Source organism: Hemiscyllium ocellatum, chromosome 25 (genome assembly GCF_020745735.1).
Source record: "Hemiscyllium ocellatum isolate sHemOce1 chromosome 25, sHemOce1.pat.X.cur, whole genome shotgun sequence".
Lineage (NCBI taxonomy): Eukaryota > Metazoa > Chordata > Chondrichthyes > Orectolobiformes > Hemiscylliidae > Hemiscyllium > Hemiscyllium ocellatum.
Window position 1 is genome coordinate 2009912 of NC_083425.1, and position 19478 is coordinate 2029389.

At 46.2% G+C, this 19478-nt stretch overlaps 1 protein-coding gene across 4 annotated transcripts in view; it reads left to right on the plus strand.

The window, feature by feature from the left end:
* The window catches only part of abcc3 (ATP-binding cassette, sub-family C (CFTR/MRP), member 3), a 149636-nt gene that overhangs the window by 120258 nt on the left and 9900 nt on the right, over nucleotides 1–19478 (plus strand). For 2 of the 4 annotated variants that reach the window (XM_060844661.1, XM_060844665.1), the window contains 3 exons: nucleotides 10085–10398; nucleotides 17038–17237; nucleotides 18089–18215. In XM_060844661.1, the coding sequence (XP_060700644.1) occupies nucleotides 10085–10398; nucleotides 17038–17237; nucleotides 18089–18215 (641 nt within the window). Of the gene's footprint in view, nucleotides 1–10084; nucleotides 10399–17037; nucleotides 17238–18088; nucleotides 18216–19478 lie in introns of those variants that run through there. The other 2 variants (XM_060844662.1, XM_060844663.1) reach the window with 2 other exon arrangements.

Genomic DNA, 19478 nt, shown 5'->3' on the forward strand with positions numbered 1-19478 from the left:
TATGTACCTCTGGTCTAATCCCCAATTCTAAAATGTAGACCATAACAGACACCAAAGTCTGTCACTAATAGCCACACGGCCGAAATTAGCTCCAGAAGTTACACTTTGTGCACTGCTTTATGATAGTCAATGCATTGTTTTATCCTGGTTGAAAGATACTGGCTCTGGTCTAGGGATAGGAACTTGCCAAAGCCTGGAAGCATTCCCAAAATACAATGGTATCAAACAGCATGGCTCAGGGGAGGCAGCCACTCATTTACCCAGTGGCACAGTGACTGTTTTTGTCAGTATGGGCGAGGGAACTTAGTTGGTGCCACCAATAACTCCATGAACAACAAAATGAGGATGTATGCAGATGACATGTCTCAGTCTGCACTCCACACTCTCTGTAACCACAGACACCACTGTCCTCTATCACTGTCAGCCCCTTAGCACAGTCACTACCTGGCCAAGTCTATGGGTACTGTTAAGGTCACTCATTGTGGTCTCTGTGGAAAGGGACTGTGTTTGGCCTGGAGGGAGCAAGACGCAGATCCCTTAGATGATGATTGCTGGGTATTATACATCTGGCCTTTGAGCAAAGAGTGTATGGTGTGTGTATTCTGCGATGTGTTGAACACAGTCTGGGTCTCTGAGCAGGCAATGTCAGCTGAATGACACCAAGACCATTTACTGGAATAAACAGTAATAACTGATCTTTATCTTTTTATCTAAATATAAATTGGTGTTTGCTCATACACCCAGTCATGTGAGGCTTAACTTGTTGATTTTCTGTTTTATCCTTTTAGCTCAACCATTAACTATCATTCTTTCTGTCTAAGTATATCTCTGTCTGTTCCTTACCCTCTCTGTCTCTGTATCTATCTCTGGCTCATTTTGGTTTTTTTTTTTCTCTCTCTCTCTCTCTCTCTCTCTCTCTCTCTCTCTCTCTCTCTCTCTCTCTCCCTCTCTGTATGTCCCTCTCTTTTTCTCTCTCCCTCTCTTTTTCCCACGAGCTCTCTTTCCCGAACTCACTCCCTCTTTTCCACCCGCGCGCTCTCTTTTCTGCCGTTCGCCTTTTCTTTCTTTCTCTCCTTTTTTTTTGCCTCTTTCTCTCGCTGTCTGTCTCTCTCTCTGTCTCTCTCTCTCTCTCTCTCTCTCTCTCTCTCTCTCTCCCCCTCCCTCTCTCTCTCTTCTTCATTTTTCTCTTTTTCTCCCTCTCCCTCTCTTTCCCCTTCCTTCTCTTTCTCTCTCCCCCTCTTTCTTTCTCTCTCCCCCTCCTTCTCTCTTTCTCTCTTCCCCCCCCCCCCCCCCCCCCACCTCCCTCCCCTTCATTTCTCTCTCTCTCCCCCCACTCTCTTTACAACACAATTTGTGCCATTCGACATTCAGTGAACTTGGGGAAGATTCCAGAGAATCCTAGAGATTTAACACTGCTGAATGTGGAAGTGTTCAAATTGTTTGTCTGAATTTGAATGGTTTGCTGTGGCGTTTATTCTGGAAGAGTACCAACCTCCTTTGCACACAAATATTGAAACAGGATTTGATCTGAAGGTGATGCTCTCAGTTTAGAAACTGTTGGGTCTGTAATGTTGTAACGCCATCACGGAGAGCTTTTAAATCAAGAGGAGCATGTGCCCTGTAGAAGAAGTGAAAAATCAGAGTGGAACCCCTAACCCTCTATCCACATCCAAACCTGTCACTAAGACAGGTGCTCAGATATTATGGCCCTCACATTGTTCTCTGAAGGTGAGTAGATTGGTGTGTTGGGGGATGGGTTTCAGTCCCGTTTCACATGCGAGCTGTCGTGTGACTTCTACAGGTCGCAAACACTGAGGGTCAGTCACTTATCAGAGATGGTGTGTGAGAGAGTAAGACAGTGACTGGCTATACCCCAGGTCAGAGAATCCAGATCAATACTTGCCACACATTTCTCCCAATGACCCCATTTGGAGGATTGAAAATTGGCAGCACCCTCTGCCTCAGATCTCTGCAGAAGGTTTGTTGGAGAAGGGTTCACTTGCAAGCTGATGTCGGCATCCAAACCCACCCAGTCCCTTACTGACCCTCTTTCTATCTCATGCTGACTGTCTCCATCACACCCAATCTCTCACTTTCACGCGCTCTCTTGTGCCTAAGCGTTTGCTGTCTTAAGCTCCGTCACATGATCTCGCGCTCTCTCTCACTCACTCACTCGTGCTCTCTCCTGCCCAATCACTCCAGTAGCTGTTTGATTGGACCAAATAAACCGGGATATTAAAGAGTGACGCTAGTTAACTCTGTTAATTCTCATTTGATGAGGTAATCAGAAAGTCCTCTGGGTGGTGTTGAGTTGTAAAACATCTTTTGAAGATCAGTTTCTTCACAAACAGTTCAGTCTTTTCGTGTGTAAGTTATGATGTTCTGCAGCAAAGGAGTAATAAGTAGAGAAGTGATGCTCCCTCTGTTGCACACACACTGGCCTGGTCACTGTGCTACAGAAAGGACATTATATAAAGTCGCCACAATCCTACTGGACCATACAGTGGCTCTTCCATTAGATGACTGGTGGCTTAACGGGAGGGTCACCACCCTCAGGTGAGGGGAGAGGTTGACAGGGTGTCTCCTTCATGGTCACCTTAACCAGTGACGAATTGAACCCATACTGTTAGCATCACTTTGAACTGCAAACCAGTAGTCCAGCCAAATAAGCTACTTTAAAAAGAAGGGGCAGGAATGGTTGCTGGATGTTCCAGGATTTAGAGCATTTAAAAAGAATAGGGAGGGGGGAAAAAGAGGAGGGGGTGTAGAACTACTAATCAGAGAGGGTATCACAGCTACAGAAGCTTCCATTGTCGAGGAAGATCTGCCTACCGAGTCAGTATGGGTGGGAATTAGGAACAGCAAGGGAGCAGTCACCTCGTTAGGGGTTTACTACAGGCCCCCCAATAGCAGCAGGGAGATGGAAGAAAGCATAGGTCGGCAGATTTTGGAAAAGTGTGGACGTAGTAGGGTTGTTGTAATGGGTGACTTTAACTTTCCCAATATTGATTGGAACCTCTTTCGAGCAGAAGATTTGAATGGAGCTGTTTTTGTAAGCTGTGTTCAGGAGGGTTTCCTAACTCAGTACGTTGACAGGCCGACGAGGGGAGAGGCCATTCTAGACTTGGTGCTCAGAAACGAGCCACGGCAGGTATCAGATCTTGTGGTGGGAGAGCATTTTGGTGATAGTGACCACAACTGCCTCACATTCTACACAGCTATGGAGAATGAGAGGATTAGGCACAATGGGAGGATATTTAATTGGGAAGAGGAAACTATTATGCGATTAGACATGAGTTAGGAAGCATGGACTGGGAGCAATTGTTCCATGGTAAAGGCACTATAGACATGTGGAGACTGTTTAAGGAACAGTTGTTGCAAGTGATGAATAAATATGTCCCTCTGAGACAGGCAAGAAGGAGTAAGATAAAGGAACCTTGGATGGCGAGAGCGGTGGAGCTTGTTGTGGTTCTGTTCGCCGAGCTGGAAGTTTTTGTTGCAAACGTTTCGTCCCCTGGCTAGGCAACATCATCAGTGCTCTGGAGCCTCCTGCGAAGCGCTTCTTTGATGTTTCTTCCGGTATTTATAGTGGTCTGTCCTTGCCGCTTCCGGGTGTCAGTTTCAGCTGTCCGCTGTAGTGGTTGGTATATTGGGTCCAGGTCGATGTGTTTGTTGATGGAGTTTGTGGATGAATGCCATGCCTCTAGGAATTCCCTGGCTGTTCTCTGTCTGGCTTGCCCTATGATAGTAGTGTTTTCCCAGTCGAATTCATGTTTCTTGTTGTCTGCGTGTGTGGCTACTAGGGATAGCTGGTCGTGTCGTTTCGTGGCTAGTTGATGTTCATGTATGCGGATTGTTAGCTGTCTTCCTGTTTGTCCTATATAGTGTTTTGTGCAGTCCTTGCATGGTATTTTGTAAACTACATTAGTTTTGCTCATGTTGGGTATCGGGTCCTTTGTTCTAGTGAGTTGTTGTCTGAGCGTGGCTGTTGGTTTGTGTGCCGTTATGAGTCCTAAGGGTCGCAGTAGTCTGGCTGTCAGTTCTGAAACGCTCCTGACGTATGGTAGTTGTGGCTAGTCCTTTTGGTTGTGGCATGTCCTCGTTCCGTGGTCTGTCTCTTAGGCATCTATACCTTGTATACAAGGTATTCGCCAAAAACGGATACCCGCGCAACTTTATCAACAGATGCCTAAGAGACAGACCACGGAACGAGGACATGCCACAACCAAAAGGACTAGCCACACTACCATACATCAGGAGCGTTTCAGAACTGACAGCCAGACTACTGCCACCCTTAGGACTCATAACGGCACACAAACCAACAGCCACACTCAGACAACAACTCACTAGAACAAAGGACCCGATACCCAACATGAGCAAAACTAATGTAGTTTACAAAATACCATGCAAGGACTGCACAAAACACTATATAGGACAAACAGGAAGATAGCTAACAATCCACATACATGAACATCAACTAGCCACGAAACGACACGACCAGCTATCCCTAGTAGCCACACACGCAGACAACAAGCAACATGAATTCGACTGGAACAACACTACTATCATAGGGCAAGCCAGACAGAGAACAGCCAGGGAATTCCTAGAGGCATGGCATTCATCCACAAACTCCATCAACAAACACATCGACCTGGACCCAATATACCAACCACTACAGCGGACAGCTGAAACTGACACCCGGAAGCGGCAAGGACAGACCACTATAAATACTGGAAGAAACATCAAAGAAGCGCTTCGCAGGAGGCTCCAGAGCACTGATGATGTTGCCTAGCCAGGGGACGAAACGTTTGCAACAAAAACTTCCAGCTCGGCGAACAGAACCACAACAACGAGCACCCGAGCTACAAATCTTCGCACAAACCTTGAGCGGTGGAGCTTCTCATCAAAAGGAAAAGGGTAGCTTACATAAGGTGGAGGAAGCTAGGGTCAAGCTCAGCTCTACAGGATTACAGACAGGTGAGGAAGGAGATTAAAAATGGTCTGAGGAGAGCCAGGAGGGAGCACGAGAAAGGCTTGGCAGAACAGATTAGGGAGAACACACAGGCATTTTACACTTATGTGAGGGATAGGAGAATGGTCAAAGAAAGAGTAGGGCCGATCAGGGATAGCATAGGGAACTTGTGTGTGGGGTCTGAGGAGGTAGGGGAAGCCCTAAATGAGTTTTTTGCTTCTGTCTTTACGAAAGAAACGAACTTTGTAGTGAATGAAACCTTTGAAGAGCAGGTGTGCATGCTGGAATGGAGAGAGATAGAGGAAGCTGATGTGCTGAAAATTTTGTCAAACGTTAAGATTGACATGTCGCCAGGCCCAGACCAGATTTGTCCTCGGCTGCTTTGGGAAACGAGAAATGCAATTGCTTCGCAGCTTGTGAAGATCTTTTCATCCTCGCTCTCCAGTGGAGTCGTACCTGAGGACTGGAGAGAGGCAAATGTAATTCCTCTCTTCAAGTAAGGAAATAGGGAAATCCCCAGCAATCACAGACCAGTAAGTCTCACGTCTGTTGTCTGCAAGGTGTTAGAAAGGATTCTGAGGGATAGGATTTACGACCATCTGGAAGAGCATGGCTAGATTAAATGCAGTCACCACGGCTTTGTGAGGGGCAGGTCATGCCTCAAAAACCTTATCGAGTTCTTTGAGGATGTGACTAGAAAAGTTGATGAGGGTCGAGCTGTGGATGTGGTGTATATGGACTTCAGCAAGGCATTTGATAAGGTTCCCCATGGTAGGCTCATTCAGAAGGTCAGGAGGAATGGGATTCAGGGGAACATAGCTGTCTGGATACAGAATTGGCTGGTCAACAGAAGACAGCGAGTGGTAGTAGAAGGAAAATATTCTGCCTGGAAGTCAGTGGTGAGTGGTGTTCCACAGGGCTATGTTTGTGATTTTTAATAATGACTTGGGTGAAGGGATTGAAGGTTGGGTCAGCAAGTTTGCAGATGACACAAAGGTTGGAGGTGTCGTTGACAGTATAGAGGGCTGTTGTAGGCTGCAGCGGGAGATTGACAGGATGCAGAGATGGGATGAGAGGTGGCAGATGGAGTTCAACCTGGATAAATGCGAGGTGATGCATTTTGGAAGGTCGAATTTGAAAGCTGAGTACAGGATTAAGGATAAGATTCTTGGCAGTGTGGAGGAACAGAGGGATCTTGGTGTGCAGGTACATAGATCTCTTAAAATGGCCATCCAAGTGGATAGGGTTGTTAAGAAAGCATATGGTGTTTTGGCTTTCATTAACAGGGGGATTGAGTTGAAGAGTCGTGAGATCTTGTTGCAGCTCTATAAAACTTTGGTTAGACCACACTTGCTGAAAATGTGTTGCTGGTCAAGGCACAGCAGGCCAGGCAGCATCTCAGGAATAGGGAATTCGACGTTTCGAGCATAAGCCCTTCATCAGGAATGAGAGAGAGTAGCCAAGCAGGCTAAGATAAAAGGTAGGGAGGAGGGACTTGGGGGAGGGGCGATGGAGGTGGGATAGGTGGAAGGAGGTCAAGGTGAGGGTGATAGGCCGGAGTGGGGTGGGGGCGGAGAGGTCAGGAAGGAGATTGTCCTGAGCTGGGGTAGGGCTGATTGCAGAGAGTGTAAGTGGCGACGCATGGCTGCAAGGGTGGAGCGGAGGATCCGGAGGGAGGTCTGTTGCTGGAGGCTTCGGATTTGTTGTAGGTACAGGTTGTCCTGGTTGGGTCCAAATTTTGTTGGTTGGAATGTATTGGAATACTGCGTCCAGTTCTGGTCGCCCTATTATAGGAAAGATGTGGATGCTTTAGAGAGGGTTCAGACGAGGTTTACCAGGATGCTGCCTGGACTGGAGGGCTTATCTTATGAGGAGAGGTTGACTGAGCTCAGACTTTATTCATTGGAGAAAAGGAGGAGGAGAGGGGACCTAATTGAGGTATACAAGATAATGAGAGGTATAGATAGTCTCTGGCTATCAACTCTATTTCCCAGGGCAGAAATGACTAACACGAGGGGTCATAGTTTTAAGCTGGTTGGAGGAAAGTATAGAGGGGATGTCAGAGGTGGGTTCTTTACACAGAGAGTTGTGAGAGTATGGAACGTGTTGCCAGCAGCAGTTGTGGAAGCAAGGTCATTGGGGACATTTAAGAGACTGCTGGACATGCATATGGTCACAGAAATTTGAGGGTGCATAAGTGAGGATCAGTGGTTGGCACAACATCGTGGGCTGAAGGGCCTGTGCTGTGCTGGACTGTTCTATGTTCTCGATGTTCTATGACATAGTGAGCCAGGAGAGGGTACAGTGGGATGAACAGAAAAGCATAGCTGGGGTTGACAAACTGGCTCTCTCCTGCCTTGGTGAAGAGAGGGCTCAAAGGTGACTGAATGGAGGTATTCCAAATGACGACAGGTTTCAGAGTGGGGACAGGCAGTGTTTCCTGATGTGGGGAAGAGCAGAATTCCCAGCTGTTAGTACAAGAGCAATCCTATTGGGGATTCAGGAGCAACCTCTTCACTTCCAGAGTGGGAGTAGGTGGAACTCATTTTGTTAGGGAGTGGTGGAAGTGAATAGTACAGAAACACTTAAGGTGAGTAGCATAGAGTGGGTTAGACATGGGAAATGCAGGGTTTCAGGGATGGGCTGGGTCTGGGTCTGGGTAGGATGTTCTTCAGACGGTCAGTGTGGACTCAATGGGCTGAATGGCCTGGTTTCACACTGTAGGGATTCTATGATTCCGTGTGAAGCTAGATAGGTATTTGGGAGAGAAGAGAGTGGAGGAGGCTTAAGTTGGGTTTAAACACTGGCATGGCCAGTTTGGGCAGAGTGACCTATTTCTGTTCCTGTATTCGGAGTACAGGTAATTGTTTAGGAGGGAACTTTACAAGGATCAGCGAGGGATGGAAATGAGGGAAACAATTGGGGCAACAGGACTCGAGGAGCCAGCTCTGTTAAAGAGCTAGCACTGGGCCGAGAGGGGGAGGGTGATGATCTAGTGATCTTATCACTGGACTGTTCTAATCCAGAGACCCAAGTAACTCGACTCCTGCCCTGGCAGATGGTGGAATCTGAATTCAATAAAATTCTGTAATTAACGATCTAACGATGACCATGAAATCACTGTCAATTGTCAGAAAGACCCATCTGGGTCACTGATAGCCTTTAGGGAAGGAAACTGCCATCCTGACCTGGTCTGGCCTACATGTGACTCCAGACCCACAGCAATGTGGCTGAATCTTAACTGCCCTCTGGGCAATTAGGGGTGGGCAATAAATACTGGCCTGGTCAGTGACATTCTCCTCCCATGAATGAATAAAAACAAGGGCAACAGGTTAAATAACCTTTGCTGTAGTTTCTGCATTCTATGAATTAAAAAAGTAATACATTTCCTCTTAAACTGTTCCTATCAAACACTCCCAGGACAGGGACAGCACAGGGTTAGAGACAGAGTAAAGCTTCCTCCATCTGATGTACTGAAATGAGGGTTGCCCCTGGGGAGAGGGGAGAAACACCGGTTTTGTTGGGTGCGTTAACCCCCTGTTCTCGTCCAACAGGCTTCCTGTCTTACATGGAGTCGCAGCTGCTGTTTGCATTCTGCTGTGTCCGTGCTTCCTGTTTCCTGCATGCTCGCCTGCTTAACCAAACCCTTCGCTGTCCTGCACATTACTTTGAGCTGACACCTGTTGGACGAATACTGAACCGTTTTTCACAAGACATGGAAACGATTGATGATCGGATCCCTGCGTGTGTTGAGGACCTGCTGCTGTGCTTCTTCGATGTCTTGTCCACTGTGTTGGTGCTGGCTTACTCCATTCCACTGAGTCTCCTGCCCTCTCTTCCAGTCGCTTGCATGTACTTTTCTCTGCAGGTATTAGGAGTGTATCAAGAGAAACCAACCCTGCTGAGGGATTTCCCTGTTAGAAACACATTCTGTGAAGTGTAAATCCAGAAACTACAGTAAACAGAATGTAGGGTAATCCCAGACTCCACTGGCAGCCTCTGCTGAATTAGGTTTAATTTCTCTAACATTTGGATGAGGTGAGGTGAGAGAGATGGCATTAGGTCCCAACAGAAGATGTTGATTTCAGATGAGAGGAGAAAATAAGTCCCAGGCTCAAAGTCAAGTTTCTGTTTATTTTGAACATTATTGTCATCATAATTCCACTGTCTTAAGTCAAATTTATTTTTTTTTTTCAATCGTTGCCCTTTGGACTGGTGCCAGTGTCTGATCTGTTGAGCTGTCCCATCTCTCTCTTCCCCCACCCCCAACACCAGCACCTTTCCCCACAGAATGAATAAACCTTACCTAATGAGGAGTCAGGCTGGATCTGTGTGTGTGTGAGTGAGTGAGAGAGACAGGGAGAGAGAAATGCATCCATTAGTCACAGCTAAATGTAGCTGATCCAGTCAGATTTCCATGATGATCATGAAACTCTTATTCAAGCTTTTCCTGTCTCTCGCTCACTTTCCACTCTGACTGTTTCACTCCATCTCACTCTCCCGCACTCCCTTCCCAGTTTGCACCTGATTATTTCTCTTCACTGCCCTCATTCTTGTATCCTATTAATCTACATTTCCCTCTTCCTAACCCGTGCCTGGGAGGAGAATGGATTTTCCAGTGGGGAGAGGGGGAGGGGTTGTGGTTTGCTGAGAGAGAACTTGGGGTCTGGTTGTCAGAAGGTGACCAGCAGCTGGGCCCCTGTCATTTGCTAGTCTTGGCTGTGCTGCTGGGGCTGTGAGTTATTGAGTGTTAGGGCCTGCTTCAGTTTCCATGCCCTGTATTTATTTGTTTGTACACAGTCTCTACTCAGCCCTTAACTTGGGACCATCAATACCAATCAACGTCATAAAAAGAAACATTACCTGGTTCATGTTGCTGTTTTTGAGATCTTTCTGTGTGCAAATTAACAAATGCATTTCTAACATTACAACAATGCTTCCACTTCAGAAGGTACTACGTTAGCTGTAAACCACTGTTGAGACCATCCATTGGTTGTAAAAAAACGCTATATAAATGAGGATCTTCTTGCTTGCTTCCAGTCTCCCTGACATTTATGGTGTGTGCTCTGTAGTGTTCTCTGTCCTTTGACTGCTTTCCCTCTTCTTGCACAGGGCTCTTCACGCTCACAGGCAGCGGTCTGAGCCGGGCGTACTGTATGCTCAAAGCTTCCAGGCTGATCCACCTCCACATACTTGAACATGTCCTCTGTTGTTCTCTGTCCTTCTTCGAGTCAACTCCCTCTGGGAGGATATTGAATCGCTTTGGTAAAGATATGGATACGATTGATGTCAACATTCCCGAGAACATTGACATATGGATTCGCTGCCTCTTGTACACACTCGCAGTCCTGCTGATTTGCTGTGCATTGAGTCCAGCCTTCCTGCTAGTGACTGTCCCTTTGCTACTCTTCTATTGGCTTGTGCAGGTAAATAGGACTGAGCTCTTGACTGGTAGGATTTGGAAATCTTGCAGAGTTGGGCAGTGTTTGAAGTGAACTGTGAATCTGAGTGAGGTCTTGCAACATCAGTGTTCTTGTATGTTGTAGGATGGGGGGGGGGAGTCTCTGTTTCAAGCTCAATCCCCAGTAGTTTCTAAATCTCACCCTTAACTGTTAATTGTACCTGGGATTAAACAGAAACTGCTGGAGAAATGCAACAGGTTTGGCCGCATCAATGAAGAAATTAACATTTCAAATTCCTGACTTTGGAATTGGAAAGATGGAAAAGTCTTGGGGTTTATATTATAGAAAAAGTGAGAAACAAGAAGAAGAGAAGGGAATGTGTGAAGATTACAGATGACAGGTTTAACAGAATAAAGAATGGAGTGGGAATCATCCGAAAGGAGAGAGAGAGAGACCAAGGGTAGGTTAATGGCAGAGCAGAGGTCAGCTCAACTGAAAGCAAAACAAAAGTAAACAGACATTGGGAGGGAAAGCAGACAAAATTGAAGGATAGAATTCCTAGTGTGAAACTGTTGAACGCAGCAGTGAGTCCCGGAGGTGGAAAATGCCAAATTGGGAAAGGGTGTGGTTTCTCCAGCTCCGTGTTGGCCTTCACTGGAACACTGCGCCAGTCCGAGAGCAGGAGTGTGAATCCGAGAGGGAGACGGTATATCAGAATGGCAAGTGACCAGGAAGTTAGGGATGCGCTTCCAGACTGAGTGGAGGTGTTCTGCATTTGGTCTCCCAGAGTCAGGGAGATTAGATTGAGATCAGTGGAAATTATGGCTTAAAAGAAGTCTGTGAATTGCTGTTTTACCTGGAAGGAATGTTTGGAGCCTTGGGCAGTGAGTAAGTAAAAGGGCGAATGTTATAGTTCCCTCAGTTGTAAGGGAAGGTGTCTTCGGAGGGGGATGTGGTGTGGGAGTGGTAGAGCAGTGGGTCAAGGTGGTAGGGGAATAGTCTCTTTGGATTGCTGATGGGGGAGGAGAGAGCAACATGTGTTTGGTGATGAATACTACCAAAAAGAAAACCTATCTCCAAAAATGGAGGCAGAGTAATCAAGGAAGACAAGTCAGAAATTGGCCAGGTGAAGGTGAGAAACAAAACTATTTCAATTTTCCATTCCACTGGAGTAAGAATGTCCATGGGATGAATCCACCATCTGTGGTTAACCAGAAAGAGTAAAGACGGTACAAATACATCCTTTTCCTTTTAAGTTTGATACTAGGACAGGCAGCTCTACAGGGGATTGGACAGAATATATTGTTACAACACTGGGTAAACTCTCTTGCTTAATTTAAAACCAGCAACACAGAAAAGATTTATCCCATGCAGTAGTCTGTGAAAATTAGATAGGCAAAGAAAAAGTAATTAAACTAAAACTTAACAACTTTATTTCCTAAAGTATAACAGAGAATAATTAACTAACAACTAATAACTCCTTCCTCTTACCTATCTGTTACCTTCCCTTCTTTAATACTAATCCGATAAAACTCCCAATTATGATTTACAAAACAAAACTTCTTACCTCAAAACCAGCTGCTTTTATTTTTTCTGAATTCTGGTCATCTTCTCAGGGATTTCTGTTTCACAGGTTACTGATCGATAAAGGGACCTTTTCAAAAGTGCTATTTATCAGGCAGTCTTTTTACATGCTGGTGGCTTGGCAGTTCTCCTCCCAACTGTTCAATTTTGCCTGGTCTTATACCCTCAAAGCATTGGATTGTGTCATTGGCTTTTAAGATTTTCAATATAGTCAATTCAAACTGGTTTGGAGTTTGGTATTTTTCAAGGTATAATTTAAACTGGCCTAATTCGAATCTGATTGGATGGCCTGGGTTTATATCTGCTGGCATTTACAGTAACAGGTGACCTGATTGAACCCGAAGTTTCATAGAGAGATGTGCAGTAGATCAGAGCATCACAAACTCGGGGTCACTGTTCCAAAATAACCCAAAGTCTTTTCTGAGGATTGAGTCTTTGGAAATATTTCTGAAAATGTGGAGACATTTCAAGGCAGTGTTGGGTAGATTTTTGTTTGCAAGTGGGGCGGGGAGGGAGTGCAGTGAGAGGTTATTGAGGGTAGGTTGCCATGTACATTTGAGATTACAATCAGAACAGCCATGACCTTTCCTGATAGCACAACAGCCCTGAAGGGACTAAATGGTCTGTTCCTGTTTTGTGTTTGTATGTTTTGATTTACTTCTACTTCTCTCAATCTAGTCTGCAGTAATGACTGCATGTAACACAGTCTGTATGATCCTAGACCTTGATTGGGAGGATTGAAAGTCTGTCTTTTCTTGCTGAATGTCTGGGAGTGGCAGTGGGCCGTGTATTGGAGGAGGATCCCAGTCAATAATTACAGCAACTTGGAAGGAAAGTCTGCTTTGACCCTCCCCAGAATAATCTCCAAGATCCTGAGCAGTCTCTGAATTTACCTCTAAACGGAACCATGCTGTGATGTTATAGACATTGTTTATCTGGAGGTTGCAGTGTGAAAATCGTTCCTATTATTGTGAGTGTGCCTGTCTCCATGTGCCCAGGCATTAGAGGGTACAGTCTGTGTGTCCGTCAGGGACGGCAGGGATGAGTTGCACATGTCTGTACTCCATGCATGGACGTGTGTGTCTCTGTCTCTGTCTCTGCTTCCACATGTCTTGTGTACCCATCGCCGTGTAACTTCTGAATGGTATCCTGAATATCATTCTATACATTCACCTCACTTTCCTCTCATTCCTGCTTAATGCTGAATCCTCTGTCTTATCCAGTGCACTCTTCTCCAGTCATTGGGGTAGTACTTGCCATTGGGTTACAGTATTCTGGGTGAGGTTCAGGACTTCAGACAAACTCAGCAATACTGTGCTGAGGGAGTGCCATACTGTCGGAGAGTCAGTGCTGAGGGAGTGCCGCACTGTCGGAGAGTCAGTGCTGAGGGAGTGCCATACTGTCGGAGGGTCAGTGCTGAGGGAGTGCCGCACTGTCGGAGAGTCAGTGCTGAGGGAGTGCCGCACTGTCGGAGGGTCAGTGCTGAGGGAGTGCCGCACTGTCGGAGGGTCAGTGCTGAGGGAGTGCCGCACTGTCGGAGGGTCAGTGCTGAGGGAGTGCCACACTATCGGAGGGTCAGTGCTGAGGGAGTGCCACACTGTCGGAGGGCTGTGTTTTGGGTGAGACATGAAAGCTAGACTTCATCTGCCTGTTGAGGTGGATTTCAGATTTCCTGGGACTGTTCAAGATGATGTGGAGGTATTACTTGTGTGTATTGATGGCAGCAGGTTATTGTTCCGGAGATGAATCCCTGTTGTGCCTCCTAAATTACCCTCTGAAACCCTCACCATTGTTGCTCCACTGTGTTCCTATTAGGCTCCCCTTCCAGCTCCCACCGTGTGTATTTTTACTCAAATGTCAGACCATCACCATCTGATTCCAGCTTCTCACTCTCAGACTGCAGGGTGTAGTCTACCATATTACAGTCATTATCCCCGGGGGCTTCCTTCACCTTATGCTCCCTAATCAAGTCTGCCTCATTACACATCACCAAATCCAGAATTGCCTGTCGCTTAAAAGGGGCTCAACCACAAACTGCTCCAAAGAGAAACCTAAAGCTCAATGATATTCCATTAATTTCCTTTTCTCAGATCAGCTACCAACTTGATTTTCTCGAATAGAATAGAAATTTATTCTCATGTGGACTTTGACATGAAAAATGCAGTGAAATGTTTTATAAATTGCCCCACCACGGTGTCAGCATCAATCACAGACCTCTCACATAGTAATAAGAAAAGTAAAATTAATAAAACATCCATCACAGTTCAGTCAACAGCTCCTGGGCTTTTAGGGAAAGCTGATTTAGGAACAATGGGAAACCCTAAACAGGCAGCTGGACAGGGCGGTCACAGTTAGGCTAGGATGCTGGAGCCACCGTGTCACTGTGCCGGGAGGAGTCTCCTGTTCCCTGTCTGCTCCTCCAGGGTGTTCCCGCTGATCCACTCTCTGTCAACTTTGCTGATGCTTCTGCTCCTTGAGGTGCCCGGGCCTAGCTACACACCTGGAGCCTTGGCCTAGAATCCGGGCCTGGAGAGTCACTCACTGGGAGACCCCAGGCTGGGCTGGAGCAGTGTCTGGCTCATCCTGGTGTTACTGCCTCTGGAGGCCTTCTCCTTCACTCGGCGCTCTCCAGGCTTTAAGGAAAAGTAAACAAAGAGAAAAAATGCAAAAGGGAAAAAGACAGACAAAGCCCCAGACTCCGTTCTCCTTCCCTACCCCCATCTTGGATCCTTCTTCGTCCCATGATTTTTGTAACAGTCTCTTACATGCCTTTAGCATCTCCTGGATTATTTTTCTCCCCACATCCTGACTACTGCTAGGAGGCCTGGAGATAACTCCCATCAGCATCGTTTCCTTTGCAGAGCCTCAGTTCAACCCAGACAGATTCCACACATTGACTATCACTCCTGGCTGTTGTCTTCATTTCTTACCAAGACCACTCCACCTGCTCTGCCCACCTGCCCATCCTTTTGATTGGCTGTGTATCCATGGGTTTTAGTTCCCAGCCACATTCCTGTGATACCCACAATGTTGTTCCTGCCAAATTCACTCTGCGCTACCTTGTTTACTGTAAGTACAACATGACTACCCTCCTCAAAGTTGTCTCTGTCCCTCTCCCTCTCCCCTCTCTGTCCCTATGTGTCTGGAACGAGCTGCAGTTGCTCCCAGTTTAATGTTGGGCCTGTCACCCCCTCCACAATCTTCATTTCTTTGGGACTGACTGGTGTCCTGTTCCTGGCAGCAGCCAGATTTCGTAGAATGATGGACTGGTTCTTGTTCAGGAGGCTATTCAGCCCATCGTGTTACACTCTCCCCATCACAAAGATGGATGAATGACAAAGTCTTCCCAGCTGTTACATCGCTTGAGTCCACTTCAACGTCAGTTTATCTGCAGCCGTGCCTTACACCTGACTATTCCCACACACTCCACACTGTACCCTCTCTAAACCTGACAGCATGTCGACCTCTTGCCACACCAGATTGCCTGTCCCCCTGTGTTTGTTGACCCACACTGGCTTTGGGTGCAGCATAGTTTTGATTTTAATATTGTGCAACTTTGTTGACTGGCTCTGTCACCCTGCCGTGTATCTACAATTTCCCGCAGCTCTAACACTCTGCCCTCCTCTCATTCTGACCTCTTGGGCCGTTCTATTTGTTGTCCCTCCACCATTGATGGGCAACAGCCCAATCTTTGAAACTGCCTCTCTACACATCTGTTTCTCTTTATCGTGATCCTACTATTCCTTTTAACAAACTCTTTTAAATCAATTTATTGCTAACCTAATCTTTGTCTGGTTAGTCTGATGAGGTTTGGGATATAATGCTACATTAAAGTTGCTGTATAAATTCATGTTGTTGTAGATTTGACTCCCTGCTCTGTCCAGTTGTGAATTGTGACTTTGGGAGGGCTGGCCATTCTGGCCTGGTGGGGAAATCTCGCAGTACCTGAGCAGGCTGCCAGGAACTCTTGGTTTGTTTAGGAAGGGGAAAGCTATCTCTCCATTGACGACAATATGGATTTTTCAAATGTTCACACCACTTCCTGATGTCAGACATCACACAGCAGTGTTCAGAAATCAGCACATTTCTCACTGGTGCACTTTGGATGGGTGTTTGTGAAGTTCTCCCAGTTTAATGGGGTTGGATCTGTCCATTGCCAGATTTCCTTGTCCTTCCTGATTCTGGTAGGAATGGTTCTCTGTCAGTTCAAAGTTTGGGAGATTTGTAGCTCGGGTGCTCGTTGTTGTGGTTCTGTTCGCCGAGCTGGGAGTTTTTGTTGCAAACGTTTCGTCCCCTTTCTAGGTGACATCCTCAGTGCTTGGGAGCCTCCTGTGAAGCGCTTCTGTGCTGATTTCAGGTCGATGTGTTTGTTGATTGAATCTGTGGATGAGTGCCATGCCTCTATCAACAAACACATCGACCTGGACCCAATATACCGGCCACTGCAGCGGACAGCAACTGACAAACGGAAGCGGCAGAGACAAACCACTACAAATGCCGGAGGAAACATCACAGAAGCGCTTCACAGGAGGCTCCCAAGCACTGAGGATGTCACCTAGACAGGGGACGAAACGTTTGCAACAAAAACTCCCAGCTCGGCGAACAGAACCACAACAGGTCCTCTGTCAGGTTTAGCTTCTCCAGTCCCACTTTCAACCAGTTTTGCTAAACACAGGTGGCCCACAACTTGCATTGGTGAGGATCAGTTTCCAGTGAGTGAGAGTTGTGTGTACATGGCTGTGGGAACATGTCTATAGAATGGGTGTGTATGTGTCTGTAGATGTTACCCCCACACACAGTCATTGTGCTGCTCTGTACACCCTCCCCAGGCCCTGTCAATGCTGATCTGATAGCTATAGGAGAATTTCTAATGCAGCATGAACTGCTGAAGGAATTCTGGCTGTGTCCCTTATCCTTTACCCTGATGCTGTCCCCTTGCTGTCACAACGCTCCTGTTGCTCTGCTATATAATGGTGCACTGCCACCAACGTGCTTGTTATTTTAATGTGATAGATGAACTCTCCCGTGTTTATCCTAACCACAGTTGGTGTATTTTTTAATTTTTATTTCCACCTGTAGCGTTTCTATGTGGCTACGTCCCGGCAGCTCAAACGTCTGGAGTCTGTCAGCCGCTCGCCGATCTACTCTCACTTCTCCGAGACCATCACCGGCTCCAGTGTGATCCGAGCGTATGGCAGGCAGAACAGCTTCATCCTCATGAACGATAACAAAGTTGATGCAAACCAGAAGAGTTATTTCCCAGGCATTGTATCAAACAGGTGAGGCAGGGATCCCAGAACTTTGGGAATATCCTCCACTGACACAGAAACAGGCCATTTGACCCATCTATTCAAGGCTGATCTTTCAGCTCCACACAATCTCCTTCATCCTCTCCATATCTCTCGATCACCATATCCTGTTATTCCTCCCTGTGTCATGTGTTTATCCAGTTTCCCCTTAAATATCTCCATACCAATAACAGACTCAGTGACTGTGAACATTCTCCCCACTCTCTGGCTTGTTTCTTCTAGTTTCCAGTTGGTTTTTATTAGTGACTGTCATTGGCTCCTAGTACTGCAGAAATATCTTCGGTGTCTATCCCTTTCATAATTTTAAAGTGATTTTTCCCTCAGTCGTCTTGTCTCTAAAGGGAAAAGCTTCTTCAGTCTTTCCTGTTATCTATAACTGCTCAGTTCAGGGATTATCACACAAAACCATTTTGCACCCTTACTAGTGCCTCTTTGTCCTTGGAAATTCTAAACAATTTGTGTTATGTGAAGTGTAGTTTAACCAAATACAGGCAAATTTTAATGGATGTTAGAAATCTGAAATGAATTGAGATTGCTGGTGAAACTCAGCAGGTCTGGCAGCATTGTGAAAGGAGTTGGCATTCAAGTCTGGTGTGGATCATCTTTCGGAACTGAAGGTTTAACCAAGATTGGATACAGGAGTAACATAACTTTCAATTCTAGCCTCCTCAAAATGAACCTCAGTGGGAGGGATGAGTCTGTGCAGAGGGGAGGGGGTTGCTCTGGGTAGTAGGGTCCAGGCTGAGAATTGTGGGAAAGAGTCTGGGTGATGGGTGGGGTAGTGCTTCTGTCCAGCTCTGAGTCTTCTCCTTGCTCCTCAGGTGGCTGGGCATCCGGATTGAGTTTATTGGTAACTGCATCGTCCTTTTTGCTGCTCTCTTCGCTGTGATTGGCCGAACTCACCTGAACCCAGGGATTGTCGGCCTCTCTGTATCCTACGCTCTGCAGGTAAGGGACTCCTTTACCATCCATCTAAAGCATCGCCTCTGCTTAGCTTTCACTTTTTTATCTTGTATACTCTCTGGATGTCCCACCCAGTATCTTACCACATGTCATAAAGGAAACACAGCAACCAGTTCATGCACAGCAAGGTCCCCACAGTTAAAAAGAGATAAGGATCAGATAATTTGTTCCAATGAGAGAAAGTGAGGGATAAGTACTGGCCCTAGGATACCAGGGAGAACCTGTGTGCTCTTCTCGGGGAGGTTTGGGGGGAAATGTTTTATTGAGATGATAATCCAAGGCCCTCTCTGCTCTCAGTTGTTAATAAAAGACCCGAGGGCATCATTTCAGAGTAACTGGAGGAACTGGATAAGGCCATTCAGCCCCTCCAGCCTTTTCCATCATTCAGTGGGATCATGGCTGATCTGTGACCCAACCCCACCTTTGCCTATATCCCTCAGCACCATTGGTTATTAAAAGTCTAATAATCTCTCAATTTAAATTTAATTGAACTCGCACCAATAGCCTTTTTTTTAAGCAACATCAAGAATGCTAACCATGCTGTCTGTGTAAAAAGGTTTCCTAATTTCATTCTGACAATTGCTGATTCTAAATTTTAAACTGTGTCACATCATCCTGGATTCCCAAACCACAGAAACCAATTCTTGTTTCAGGTCGATGACCTTTCACCAGAAGCCTCCCCACAGATGCTGTAAGGCCTGTTGATTACGTCAAGCACTTTGTTTTTATTTCAGAGCTCCAGCATCAGTTATCTCTTTCAACTCCTCCTGGTCCCTTCAATACCCTGAAAACAGGTCAATTCTTTTAGTCACTCACCGAACATGGGCATCATTTGCTAGACCAGCATTTATTGCCCATCCCTAGTTGCCCTTGAAGGTGGGCCATATTCTTGAAATGCTGCAGTCCATTTGCTATACATAAACACACAATTCCCTTAAGGAGGGAATTCCAGGAATTTAACTCAGTGACAGCACATGAAGGAATGGCAATATATTTCCAGATCAGGATGGTGAGTAGCTTTGCTGGAAACTCAATGGTGGGATTCCCATCTATCTGCTGCCCTTGTCCTTCTAGATGGAAGTAGTCATAGGTTTGGAAGCTGCTGTCTGAGGAACCCTGATGCATCTTGTAGACATTGCTGCTACTGAATGTCTAGAGCACAGATTAAAGCTGACACCTCCATTTCGTAATGGTTTGTACTATTAGGAAATCAGAATCTGGGTACTGCTAAATTAGAACACTTGTATT